Source organism: Pteropus vampyrus, unplaced genomic scaffold, assembly GCF_000151845.1.
Source record: "Pteropus vampyrus isolate Shadow unplaced genomic scaffold, Pvam_2.0 Scaffold292, whole genome shotgun sequence".
NCBI lineage: Eukaryota > Metazoa > Chordata > Mammalia > Chiroptera > Pteropodidae > Pteropus > Pteropus vampyrus.
In genome coordinates, this window is record NW_011889073.1 from 260,707 (window position 1) to 274,722 (window position 14,016).

General features: G+C 46.0%; 1 protein-coding gene across 1 annotated transcript in view; it reads right to left on the reverse strand.

Moving 5' to 3' along the window:
* The window catches only part of FNDC1 (fibronectin type III domain containing 1), a 106,382-nt gene extending 94,923 nt beyond the window's left edge, over positions 1-11,459 (reverse strand). Inside the window, exons 1-3 of the mRNA XM_011376308.1 lie at positions 11,273-11,459; positions 8,988-9,074; positions 8,523-8,591 (exon numbers count right to left, since the gene is read on the reverse strand). Of these exons, the coding sequence (XP_011374610.1) occupies positions 8,523-8,591; positions 8,988-9,074; positions 11,273-11,420 (304 nt within the window). The 5' untranslated portion in view covers positions 11,421-11,459. The remainder of the gene's footprint in view (positions 1-8,522; positions 8,592-8,987; positions 9,075-11,272) is intronic.
* Between the last annotated feature and the right edge of the window lie 2,557 nt (positions 11,460-14,016).

Genomic DNA, 14,016 nt, shown 5'->3' on the forward strand with positions numbered 1-14,016 from the left:
CCTGGAGCATGGTAGTCAGCGTCTCGGTTTTATCTTAAAAATTGTGTTTGAGTTTTGTAGACTACTCCATAATATTTTGGTGTTTATCTTCAGGTAAAAAAAAAAAAGTATTTTAAATGACTGACCACCAAGAAAACACTCCCCATTGGATGTGGCCAGTGGACCTTATTTTTCACGGACTCCAGGCAGGGCCCCAGTTCCGCGAACTCCAGTTGGAGAAGCCCCGAGACCCACCGGTATGTCGGCAGCTTCAGGGTGTCATCCAAAATGTCTGACCTCGGTACTGCTACGAAGATCTGTGAAAACCACTCGATGCCATCGATTCCACCCACAGGACTCAGGTTGTGTGTGGCTGCAAAAGGCCACATCACCTGGAGACAGTGGCCGGCACTATGTTGGTGACACAAGACTCTGCACGAGTCGGCAGTGAAGCCCTGTGCAAGAACGGAGCGGTCCTCCAACTGCTTGCATGGATGTGTCCCTTGGTTTTGCAGGCCCTGAGCCTTCTGCGGGGCGTCTCCCCCTACATCTCTCCCACTTACTGCACCCCGTGTGAGAGAGCTAGGGGCTCTGCATCCCACTCATGGCTGTGGCTCACTCATCCAGAAGCCTGGAAGACCAATACCAGCGGCTGACGCCCTTAGCCATCTCAACAGGGGGTGCGGTGAGCCCTCCCAGCCCGGCCCCCACTGACACAGCGTGGAAGTCCACGGTTGGGGCACTTCTCCAGATGACTAGCTCCGAAGGTGTTCCTCACCCCCCGACCTCCGCCCCGCTGGCGATGCGGAAGTGCAGTCATCAGAGGCACCTGTTCGGGATTCACCTGTTGCCACTGCAGGTTTCAGCTGTGCTGCCTGAGAGGGACTCGCGGGCCTCAGAGCACAAAGGAGCAAGGATCCTCTTCCGATTCTCAGATGCAGACATCGGGCGCCTCCTCACCCCGCCGTGTAGCGGACAGACAGCCTCAGAGACAACGCAGCTAGAGGAAGGAGCGTAAACATGCTCAGGAAAATTAGGGCGCGATGCAAAGGTTCATTGGGTTTGGTTTGCTTGTTTTAGTCTAAAGTTCTTCTGCATTTATTTCACGTGGGAGTAGAATAGTAAGTAACTCCATCGTTCTCTGGAAATCAAAGGCCTTGTTTCGCTGAGTGTCTGTTGATTATTTCAATTCTTTACTGTAACAGACCATTTGCAAATGAAAGGTCCAGATACAATACCTGCATAGCTTGATAACTTGAAAGAGAAAGCGTTTTCTTTCAGGGCTAACGTCTGCCTTCGCGGGATCACGTGTAAGCTGCCTCTGTCTTCTGTGACATCACCGCCTCAGGCCTGCCTCCTTGTCACCCAGACATCAGAGGAGGAGCCGGCGGAGGTGGCTGTACTGTCAGCAGGCAGCATCGGCGCCAAGAGGCTGACTTCTGCAGAAGTAGTAGGTTTATTAACTAGTGCGGGTCCTTCCAGGACGTGAAGGCGAACTTGGCAAACATGTCATTCAAGGCCACACATGTGAGGACAGTTCACTTGCCCAGTTTCCAGCAGCCCCTGTCCCTCCCGCTTGGGACAGCCACCCGTGAGCTTCTGAAGTAAGTAAGCACCCACACTGGCATTGGAGGAGACGACTTTGCTCACGGCCACCCGCTTCTTAGAATTCAGCCAAGGGAAAATCGATGAGCAGATATTCACAGTCTTCAGTGTTAGGGACACCACAGAATGTTGGCTTAAGAGCTGCTGCCCGGGCAGGCTGCTTGCAGCTGTTGCTGCTTCCGGCCAGCTGATGGCTCCTGAGTTCCCACCACACACTTCCGTCTGGGCTGCAGCTCCTGAGCTCTCTGCGCCCTCCTACGCAAGAACATTTGGCTGAATGAAGGTCCACACATCAGCCTCATTGCCTCTTTTCTGACTATTGAAGAGTGGGCTCTCAGTTGGTGATGTCTAACTATTCCACTGTGAGCGGCAGCTTTGAAACAGGCTCTTGGGTAAAGGGATCTGAGACCTAGGGTGAAGCTGCCTGTTACCCAGCATGGCAGCTGTCAGGTGGTGGGGGGATGCGGGGCAACCTCTCAGCGGCCAGATCTGACGGTGTAAACTCCTATTCTTCTCAGTCCAGCCAGGAATTCCAAGCTGCAAATGTGCCCGCCGCCGTTCCTCACCCGGCCCCTCCAAGTAACACGCTGGCCTGCTCGGGACCACCCCCAGAACCAGCAGCCAAACCCGACGGAGGGGACCCGACTTCTGACAGACTGCTCTGTGGCATTCGGTGCCAGCTCCTGTCATCACGCACCTGCTCTGCCAGGGTAGGCCACGGAGCAGAAGCTGCTCCAAATTCATTTCTGCTTAACAAACAATTATTGAGCACCTGCTGTGTGCTCGTCCCAGGCTCTGGAGTGACAAAGGTGAGTGAATCTAAGTGGCCTGCCCTTGAGGGGTTCACCATCCAGGCCAGGAAGCAGAAAGCAGGTTTCACCCTGCAAACTGCACACTCAATAAAACTCATGACTGCAGGAGAAAGTTACCGAGAAATAATGCCACAGACATTATTAATTCTCCGCTGGCCAAAGACTTTAATTAAACTGGTATGTGGAAAGAGCACAGTCTTTGATTCATCATTAATTTTAGAATTTTGAATTGGGGTGCAAGTCTGGCACACAGCGGCCCCATGATCTGGCTTCAGTATCAGTTAACAGTGTCCCGAGGAAACAGCATTATGAAGACTACTTATGTTCCTACTGAGAGCTAAAATGTCCCAGATGGCGAGCTTGGAGAAAGTGCCACGTCGCTGGCCGCTCGGAAGCATCTGGGCCCCGGTGGCTGTCCTGACCCCCCCATGCCTGTCTCTGTGCAAAACAGATTCGCCCAGATCCAGTCACAGAAAAAAGCAAAGCCAACTTCAGAAAGGAGGTCTGCAGGAAAGGTCAATAATAGGATTCCAGTATATGAAGAGACCTTGACATCTCTTCCCTGGGGACAAAACGGAGGGATATGGCTTTACATCTCAACAGGTCAGATTTTACATTTAAATACAAAGGAAACTTTCTAACCGGAAGATCTGAGAGGAGCTACCCGAAGAGGAAGCCAAGTTTCCACAGTGGAGCTGCATTTTCGCTTCGTCCCATCATTCCCTGAGTCCTAAGAGTTCTCATTCTTGGACAACTGACCGGTCTGAGAATCATTCGCGGCCTGCCCGCCTCCAGCATTCCTGCCACCATCGTCCTCCTCACATGGCTTCACCTCCGGGTCCCTGTAGGGTCTTAGCCTGGTGCCACTATGTTCTCAGGCCTCCGAGGCTACCCCCCACCCCGCCTGTTGTATATCACGGTGCTGTCTGTTTTTCAAAGAATTTATGATTATGTTATGAGCTGAATTTCACCACCGCCCCCCAAATTCATAATTTGAAGTCCTAACCCCCCAGTTAGCTTAGGATGTGACTACATTTGGAGACTTTTAAGAGGTGATGAAGTTGAACGAGGCCATCAAGGTGGCCCTAATCCAATCTGACTGGTGTCCTTCAGGGAGGGGAAATTCGGACACACAGAGAGACGCCAGGGACGCGTGCTCACAGCGGCAAGGCCATGTGAGGACACAGAAAGAAAATTCGCATCCGCAAGGCAAAGAGAGAGTCCCCAGGAGAAACCAAACACGGTGACGCCTCGATCCTGGGCTTCCGGCCTCCAAAACTGTGAGAAAAATCCATGTCGATTGTTTAAGTCACTCAGTCCATGGTATTTCGTCATGGCAGCCAAGCCAACAGATACAGATGGCACGCATTCCTTTCTGTTTGCATGTTTTTTGCCTCTCTTTCCCACTAGGATACAGCCTTCATTAAGGCAAGCCCTCGTGCATCTTATTTACCATTGTACCTCTAGCACCTAGACCTGGGACTGTACAGATAAATTGAATGATTAGACTCCTAGCTTTAAGTGGAGACAATGAGGTCAAGACAGGTCTCAGCTAGCCCAAGGAGGCCTTCTGGAATTCGCGCTGAAAACACTGTCTCAGAATGGATCTTCCTCTGGTTTCACATGAAACGCTGGGAAGGCGTGAGGCGCTAAGTCTCAGCACGAAAGCAGACCCTTGGGGCCTTCACACCGGGTGCTGATGCAAGTGTCTGCATTTTGAGGACAAATCCCTTCCTGTGAATGAAGATATGTGGAGTTAAGAATCTTTCTTTCGTTTGACAAGATCATCGTCTATGAACCATTCCTCAGAACAATAGCGAAGCATATTTCCAAGCCTCATGAAAGACATACAGATGCCTGTCGGTCACTAGCTGATAATTTCTCAAAAGTCGTTCTTCTTATTTTTACTAGCAATGAAATGTAATTGTTTCTGGAGCACTGTAACCAAGTCTATGCATTCTGGATAGTCTTTTTTTTTTAAAAGTTCTACTTTATATCACATGCCGCAAAAGGTTTCGGCTAGCAATTTCTTCCGGTGTCTTTTTTATCGTCACGTATGACAAATGTAGTACCATGTTCTATGGCAGAGTGCTCTCTAGAGGTAGCCAGAGACTACGGAGGCTTCTGCAGAGAAAGGTCATTCACAGCACATAAAACTAGTAATGAACATGACTGTCTCTGATCCCCAATTCCCAGGATTTCTGTAACACACGCTTACGCAAAAAAATCACTCACACGCACATACAGACATACGCACACACACACTTTCCTATTAAAGCAGGCATAAGAAATTAATTACTTAAGAAAAAGCAAGAAAATTACTTGTTCTAATACCATTGGCATTCAGAAAACTCTACCAGGAAGTTCCTAAAAACGAAAAGGTCAATAAAAATAAAAAAAGATAAGATTGAAATGCAAGGCACAGTGCATCTGTGAGTCAACAAAGGGTTTATGCACACTTGTGAATGTTGACGTGTGTGTCTTCAGGGGTAGACAGACCCCTGAGGTGACCATCCTGTCCTATTTTGCACGTTGCCCAGGCGTACTACCTTCTCAACTATTTTCCAGTCAACGTCTCCCGAAGTTGGCTCCTGGCCTCTGTCATCTCTCCGACCTCACGCTCTCTCTGCTTCAGCTCTCACTCTACAGCAAGATGCCTCTGAATTCTTTCTCCCAACTTTCCTTTCCTCGTCTCCAATCGCCTAGGGACATCTCCACGATAATGCCCCATGCTATCTCAGATCCAACACAGTAAGACGGAAATATACCATCTTTCCTCCAAAGCCAGTTTCCACTTCTGGCTGTTTTGTTCTTCTGTCCCTTTTCATATAAAAGGAACTTTGAAAGCTGACTATACGCATCGAATCTGATCTGCGATGCAGATTAGAGTCATCGGTTTCAACATACTCACCTTCCTCTCAACAATAACACAAGATTGATGTGTTTAAAACATGGTTCATGAAAATAAAACACAGCTCCTCACCCTGTTGCCTTGGGTCAGTGCCCGACCACACTCTGAAATAACTGCATGCATTTTGCAGTGGTTTTTTTTTTTCCCCACCATTAGTTAAATATATTCAAGAAACGCACAAGAAATGTCAACACTTCTCTCAACAAGTAAAACAATATGACCAGACAACATCAACATCCAAATGATAAAACACACATATATACAAATATGGAGCAGAGATGGCAGGCAGGCCATTTAACATATCACCAAATATGCCATAGTTTTAAGAAAAGAAAGATTCGATGCCGCATATGAGCCAATAAAAGCCACCGTTTGGTGGGTCCCATTTGTTTTAAGCCATCTATGGGTAAAAGAGCTGTCAAGATCCTTATCATGCCAGGGCTGCCATCTCAACCACCATATTTGCCTGTTCACAGCACAACAGAACCCCGGCCGCAGACACAGACACTTCCCCACACCAGAACGTGAAAGAACAGTGAGAAATGAACCACGCCGGCTGCAGTCAGGCCCATCGGGTGCAGAGCAGAGGGACCAAAACCATGTGGCACGTGTGTTAGTTTAGCGATGGGAACTCAACGAAGGTTTGTGAGCACATGTGGGTGACGGAAGCGCAACCCTCTTGCGAGGCGGTGCTTCAGGGAAGACATGAGCTGAATGAGCAAATAGTACCTGTGACGGTTTCATTAAATGGTCCTGGACCCTTAATGGGAAAACCATCAATCTTGATCCATTCACCTCCTGAATTAGGAAAATGCAACCTGGTAGTTAGAAACGAGGACTATAGGATTTTCCACATTTCAGTGCACCCCCAACGTATCTTTAAGTGGTCTGGTCAACAGGCTTCAAAGGGACCTGCTCGGGCCATCTCGTGACTCAGCCCCTTTTGCACGTGGCTTACTCTAGCGAGTACTCAAAAATGTAGGCAGCCTTCATTAAGGCAAGCCCTCGTGCATCTTATTTACCATTGTACCTCTAGCACCTAGACCTGGGTCTGTACAGATGAATTGAATGATTAGACTCCTATCTTTAAGTGGAGACAATGAGGTCAAGACAAGTCTCAGCTAGCCCAAGGAGGCCTTCTGGAATTCGCGCTGAAAACACTGTCTCAGAATGGATCTTCCTCTGGTTTCACATGAAACGCTGGGAAGGCGTGAGGCGCTAAGTCTCAGCACGAAAGCAGACCCTTGGGGCCTTCACACCAGGTGCTGATGCAAGTGTCTGCATTTTGAGGACAAATCCCTTCCTGTGAATGAAGATATGTGGAGTTAAGAATCTTTCTTTCGTTTGACAAGATCATCGTCTATGAACCATTCCTCAGAACAATAGCGAAGCATATTTCCAAGCCTCATGAAAGACATACAGATGCCTGTCGGTCACTAGCTGATAATTTCTCAAAAGTCGTTCTTCTTATTTTTACTAGCAATGAAATGTAATTGTTTCTGGAGCACTGTAACCAAGTCTATGCATTCTGGATAGTCTTTTTTTTTTTTTTTTAAAGTTCTACTTTATATCACATGCCGCAAAAGGTTTCGGCTAGCAATTTCTTCCGGTGTCTTTTTTATCGTCACGTATGACAAATGTAGTACCATGTTCTATGGCAGAGTGCTCTCTAGAGGTAGCCAGAGACTACGGAGGCTTCTGCAGAGAAAGGTCATTCACAGCACATAAAACTAGTAATGAACATGACTGTCTCTGATCCCCAATTCCCAGGATTTCTGTAACACACGCTTACGCAAAAAAATCACTCACACGCACATACAGACATACGCACACACACACTTTCCTATTAAAGCAGGCATAAGAAATTAATTACTTAAGAAAAAGCAAGAAAATTACTTGTTCTAATACCATTGGCATTCAGAAAACTCTACCAGGAAGTTCCTAAAAACGAAAAGGTCAATAAAAATAAAAAAAGATAAGATTGAAATGCAAGGCACAGTGCATCTGTGAGTCAACAAAGGGTTTATGCACACTTGTGAATGTTGACGTGTGTGTCTTCAGGGGTAGACAGACCCCTGAGGTGACCATCCTGTCCTATTTTGCACGTTGCCCAGGCGTACTACCTTCTCAACTATTTTCCAGTCAACGTCTCCCGAAGTTGGCTCCTGGCCTCTGTCATCTCTCCGACCTCACGCTCTCTCTGCTTCAGCTCTCACTCTACAGCAAGATGCCTCTGAATTCTTTCTCCCAACTTTCCTTTCCTCGTCTCCAATCGCCTAGGGACATCTCCACGATAATGCCCCATGCTATCTCAGATCCAACGCAGTAAGACGGAAATATACCATCTTTCCTCCAAAGCCAGTTTCCACTTCTGGCTGTTTTGTTCTTCCGTCCCTTTTCATATAAAAGGAACTTTGAAAGCTGACCATACGCATCGAATCTGATCTGCGATGCAGATTAGAGTCATCGGTTTCAACATACTCACCTTCCTCTCAACAATAACACAAGATTGATGTGTTTAAAACATGGTTCATGAAAATAAAACACAGCTCCTCACCCTGTTGCCTTGGGTCAGTGCCCGACCACACTCTGAAATAACTGCATGCATTTTGCAGTGTTTTTTTTTTTTCCCCCACCATTAGTTAAATATATTCAAGAAACGCACAAGAAATGTCAACACTTCTCTCAACAAGTAAAACAATATGACCAGACAACATCAACATCCAAATGATAAAACACACATATATACAAATATGGAGCAGAGATGGAAGGCAGGCCATTTAACATATCACCAAATATGCCATAGTTTTAAGAAAAGAAAGATTCGATGCCGCATATGAGCCAATAAAAGCCACCGTTTGGTGGGTCCCATTTGTTTTAAGCCATCTATGGGTAAAAGAGCTGTCAAGATCCTCATCATGCCAGGGCTGCCATCTCAACCACCATATTTGCCTGTTCACAGCACAACAGAACCCCGGCCGCAGACACAGACACTTCCCCACACCAGAACGTGAAAGAACAGTGAGAAATGAACCACGCCGGCTGCAGTCAGGCCCATCGGGTGCAGAGCAGAGGGACCAAAACCATGTGGCACGTGTGTTAGTTTAGCGATGGGAACTCAATGAAGGTTTGTGAGCACATGTGGGTGACGGAAGCGCAACCCTCTTGCGAGGCGGTGCTTCAGGGAAGACATGAGCTGAATGAGCAAATAGTACCTGTGACGGTTTCATTAAATGGTCCTGGACCCTTAATGGGAAAACCATCAATCTTGATCCATTCACCTCCTGAATTAGGAAAATGCAACCTGGTAGTTAGAAACGAGGACTATAGGATTTTCCACATTTCAGTGCACCCCCAACGTATCTTTAAGTGGTCTGGTCAACAGGCTTCAAAGGGACCTGCTCGGGCCATCTCGTGACTCAGCCCCTTTTGCACGTGGCTTACTCTAGCGAGTACTCAAAAATGTAGGACAAAACACTAACAACCTATATTAAATTATTTTTAAAAAAGGAAGAATCTCCTAGTTTTCAAGCCTTTCAGCCAGTTATACAAGTCTAAAAAGTTTTCATTCAGGAACTCTTTAATGATTCTAAACTGGCATTGACCGGAAGAAGCAAGGAGGGATGTTTCTCCCAGTCTAAGGAACAAAAATACAGCCTCCGATTCTAGATGAGACTTACCGGGCAGGCTTTCCGCTCTGTAAACAGGTCGGCTCACTCCACTGTGGTTTTCTGCAGTAACCAGCACAAAGTACACTACCCCCGGCTCTGAAACATATGGTTTACATCAAGCCACCGTTTCAAATCTCCAAGAATGACAGTTTGATTCACTAACTGTCCTCTTTGTACCAGATACAACCACATATAAAAAATCTGAATTAAGTAACAAGTCTAACTAGAGTCTCCTCTTTTTTAAAAAAATCAAAATACTAACATTCCTTTCATGCAACTGACCAAAAACCACAACATTCATTTAGTATAAAATACATGGCACGTGAAATAAACCTGGATTCGTGACTATTCAACAGAAAAGCTTTTAAGCTTTTTAATGTGAAATCAACATAGCAAACAGGAACACGCTGTCCACTAAATACATGGTTTAAGCTACAGTGTCAGTAACGACAGATAATATTTCCCTGTGGAAGCTCCAAATGGAAATCTCTAAAAAAAAAAAAAATCATATTTCATAAAATTTAGTACATGGGAAATCATCAATGCAATAAGTAAAGGTTCATGCAATTTTCTCCTTTTCACAATAAAATGTCCCCCTTACTATGTCTGCCTGTTGTCTTTGACCATTTCGACAAAAATCTAGAAAACTATTTCCTGGAATCTTGAAGTGATTGGGCTTCCCTTTCTGACTTGCATCTTGGGGTCAAGATCAGATAAATAGCAGTGGTCTCTTTGGCCAAGTTCCTAATGTCATCGGCATGTGAAGGAAAACAAGATGGCAGGTTACAACAGGAGTCCATCCTGAACTGGCCACCTCTGAAAGCAAAACTCCAAGGTGCTGGCTTTCCTCAAAATGAATTATTATCTTGAGAAAGGTAAGTGAAGGTGCCAACTCCTTGAAGGGATGAAAGTTTGCAGGCCTTTGAGGGGATGAAGGGTTAGAGAGGTTACAGTTAGTTCTGTCAAAAGCAATCATGGTAATTACACTCCTCAAAGTGAGGAGCATTCCTTCAATGAAGTTTAGTTCCCCAACTAGAGGCCCAGGAACATGGTGACAATGCCGACACCATCTGGGACACCTGCTGTGCTTAAGCCTGGTATGACTTCTGTGTGACTGTGGCAGGGCCTGGTGGCATTTAGGGTTTGGCATGACCGGCAGGACTAAATGGGAAACCCTCCAGGTGCAGACAGAACGTAAAACCGTGCTTTGACAGCACTTTCTGTCTGAGCTTCTTCGTATTTCAAAGAAATTTAATCCTCATGCCCCTGATTCCCGTTCAGTTAACTCGTCAAAGTTGCTTGGGAGACACCGCTTTTCAGTGAGTTCTTAGTCTCTCTTTTTGCATGTTTTTCTTCTCTGTGGAAGTCATCACCCAAGGTCTGAGCAAGCGAATAAGACCCTGCCCATGACGTTAGTCTGGCAGAAACAGCCATTTAACCTCACGGTCAGGCTCTGTGGGGCTATAGGGATGAGGAAGAGATTCATACTTTCTTCTGACACCCAGAGACCCTAATGTTCCAACTCAGGAGATGGAGAAAGAATAAGAATGGTAGACTATGGCCAGGAACTGAGGAGCACGAGTTGATTTTGACCCACTAAAGGAAGGCAGCAAAGTGCTACCAGGGCACGGGGAGACCTGGTTGTCATAGACGCTAACTTCTGTTACTTCCTCATGAGCCGGCTTAAGGCTGGACCATGAGACGGCTGTAGAGTAAGCGGAGTTTCAGCCCACTGGGATCAAAAGAGCAGGAGCTAGAAGAGCCGTCAGAGGCTGGTCAAAGCTGAAGTTCAAAACCACCTACACCTGTGCCTATAAAACCATATAGTTAGGCAACATTTTAAATCCTCCAAACTTCCAGAACCAAATTTCATGGAGAGAAATGTTACATCTTTGAACCAGACATGGCTAGGTATGACATATCACACACCCCTTTACAGGGACATGTTACTTGAGTAATCTCTAATGATAAAATAAGTTTATAAATAAAAAAATCTCAAGATTAGGCTACAAAGATGTCCAGTAGTCAAGTTCCAACAAAAAAGAATCAACATAGTTTCCCAAAGCAGATTCAGAAACTAAAAGTTGTTTCGAACATCAATTTGGAGAGAGACCAGGAATGCTGGTGTTCAAACGCAGGTCCGGGAAGCAACAGGCTCACGACCTTGGCTTCCCGTTCCTAAGGAACCACATGAGCCTGGCCAACCTTTGTCTCACAAGTGGTCGTCCTAAGGATGGAATGAAGATGCAGGTGCAGTTAGTTCTGACTGGGAACAAGACCAGAGTGTCACTTACCCACATCCTCAATAAGGAAGGAGTGTGTCTCCGCATTCACCTTGATGTACTTAAGACTTTTCAGTGACTTCCCATAGGCAATGTTGTAATGCTCCACGGGTCTACTGGTAGCATCTTTGGGTGGGTCCCATGTGACTTTCAGGCCCATTTTAGTGGACAGCAGTTTCACGTGCCTTGGCTTCAGTGGGTGGTCAGCTATGCAAACAGCGCAACTATCAACTTGTGGGAATGGCAGATTGGGAAAACGAATTTTTTTTCCAATGTTCTCTGATACTGTTAGCAGAAGAGTAAATGACTTTTAATCTGTCTGATCCTACTGTAAGCACAGTCAAGTTTGGACATCATTATGGTAGGACAGCAAAACAAACATACCGAACCCACACGCTTTTATGTATTTTGGATAACTGTGGGTGGTAAATTTAAGCCCAAAGTGAAACAAATCAAAATAAACTCTAGGCATCCTCCGGCTTGACTATGTTGCCTTGCCGGAGCAAGGAAAACAAATTAGTAATTTGACATACTCTCCAGAGGTGTTCATATATTAAACTAGGTCTCAGAATTTCACATGGTACAGTTGGACAATCTTTAAATCACCTCTGAGAAGAATAAGGTAAAACTCATAATAGGGAGTAACACCCATTGTATACAAAACGAGAGGACAGAAGCATTCGTTCCCACAAGAACAACAAAACGGGATCATCAACACCTTAAAAGGTTTTTAAACCTCTGCTTTTATCTGTATTTTACTAATTTAAGCATTTCTCTGTTTTGTCATAAAGAAAAACAAGTTATTAAGAAGCACAATTACATTTCTATCTTCAGTTACGAGGTTCCAAAACAGTATGCTTGATTTTCAAATATAACCAAAACGAAACACAATATTTTGTCAAGCAAAATCTCTCAGCTCATTATGTAACTGATATTGTAATGTAACATCATATAAACATATGCTCGATACTCATGCAACAGTCAAATTTTGGGCAAACTTGGATCTGAAACTGATTATTCAATGACGCAAGGCATTCTCAAGGGGTAAAAAAAGTAACCTTAAAAAAAAAAAAAACCACCCAGAAAACTTTAAACTTAGTCACAGTAAGAAAAATGAATTCGGACTCTGACGGAAGAAGGAGGGAAAGGGAGAGGGTTTTGTGACCACACATAGATTGGTTAGTATGTGATCTTAATACTCGATGATGATTCTGAACAGGCTGAGTAGGGCTGATTAGCACACACAGCCGGGAGGTGCTGTCGCCCCCTCCGCATTCCAGATGAGGAAAGTAGGGTCTGGAACAGAGAAGTCAGGGGAACTGCCCAGAGCAACGCGGCTGCAGCAGGCTGCAGCCGAGGGCCAGCGTTGCTTCGTCCAGTCCTGACGCCCAGCCTCCCCACGGCTCACAGACCTCCAGACTCTGGCCCTGGTCATAAAGGGCTAATGACCGCACCCACTGAGAGTGAATTCATCGAGGAAGCCACCACTAACACCAACGGTGAAACCACCCCAGTCGTGTTGGCCATTTCCTCTGCCATCCATCTACCTCGCCACCTTCCTCTCTGGCGGGCCCTCCCACCCCCACCCACGGCCGCAGTCCCTGTGCGGGGTGCCATCCCCCACTCTGTAGAAGGGATGGAATAAGTGAACGATGCACTCTCAAGGACTTCAGCATTCTCACGACAAAACCTCGGACCAGATGAACGACGTCCTTATGGTGACATTTTATGTCTTACAGTTACCCATGAAGGTCGTTTTTAGACACAAAGCCATTTGGGGGACCTCCGAGTCATACCTTCGAGGCATCCTTAGTTTAAGGCCAACCTCCTTCTAAGATCATCTCTGAATTTAAGATTCTCCTATCTACCCCCAGATACCCTGCAATGCACGCAAGGTGGGCCAGTTAAACAAAACACTACGGGACTCGAGCAGAAGATACTTTCATTCCCTGGACTCACGTCAACTTTGATATTTAAAATTAATGTTGTGTTCGATGCTTCCCAGTGAATGTCACCTGAGCCTTGCTCAGAAAGAATTAGACGAAGAGAGGAAGGCTGGATAGGATAAAAGACACCTTGCCCATTGTTCCAGCCCCGCCTGGACGCCCTAATGCCTGAGCTCTGAGTGAACTCGTCAAACCAGCATCCACCTCAGGAACCACCGTGCCGGGCAGGCACAGATCAGTGTGCGTGAACTTGGATGACGAAAGCTTATTCTTAGGGCTAGAAACATGGCGATACGCTCTACTCCCGATCATCGTTGTGTAGGTCCCATGACTTCATTCCTTAAATGTGAAGTAAAGTTATATGAAGAGTAGGAAATCGGTTTCAGGGTCTCCGGCTGCTTTCTGGGTTCTGTGCTGCAGGATCTGCATTGTGGGAGCATGACGATGAAATATGACAAAGTGGTTCCTTGTTTACTTATGAGTATCCTTAGAAACTTAGGACAGACCGTCCTCTCTGCCAGGTAAATGAGGCCTTTTGTAATCACGTTCAGCATTCGCTTCTATGAAGATGACACTAGGCACATCCTGTACAGCTCTATCGCCCATGAACCGTCTCTCTAAAGAGAAAAAGGACAAACCCATGAACCGTCTCTCTAAAGAGAAAAAGGACAAACCCGAATACAACAGGAATTATATGGCCTCGTAGAGTTTGCATGACAGGTTATGGCTGTGACAAGATTTTTTTTTTTTGTCTCCGCAGGAATCAAAATGAGGAAATGGATTTAAGCTGCAGCCTAAGGGATTTTAGGT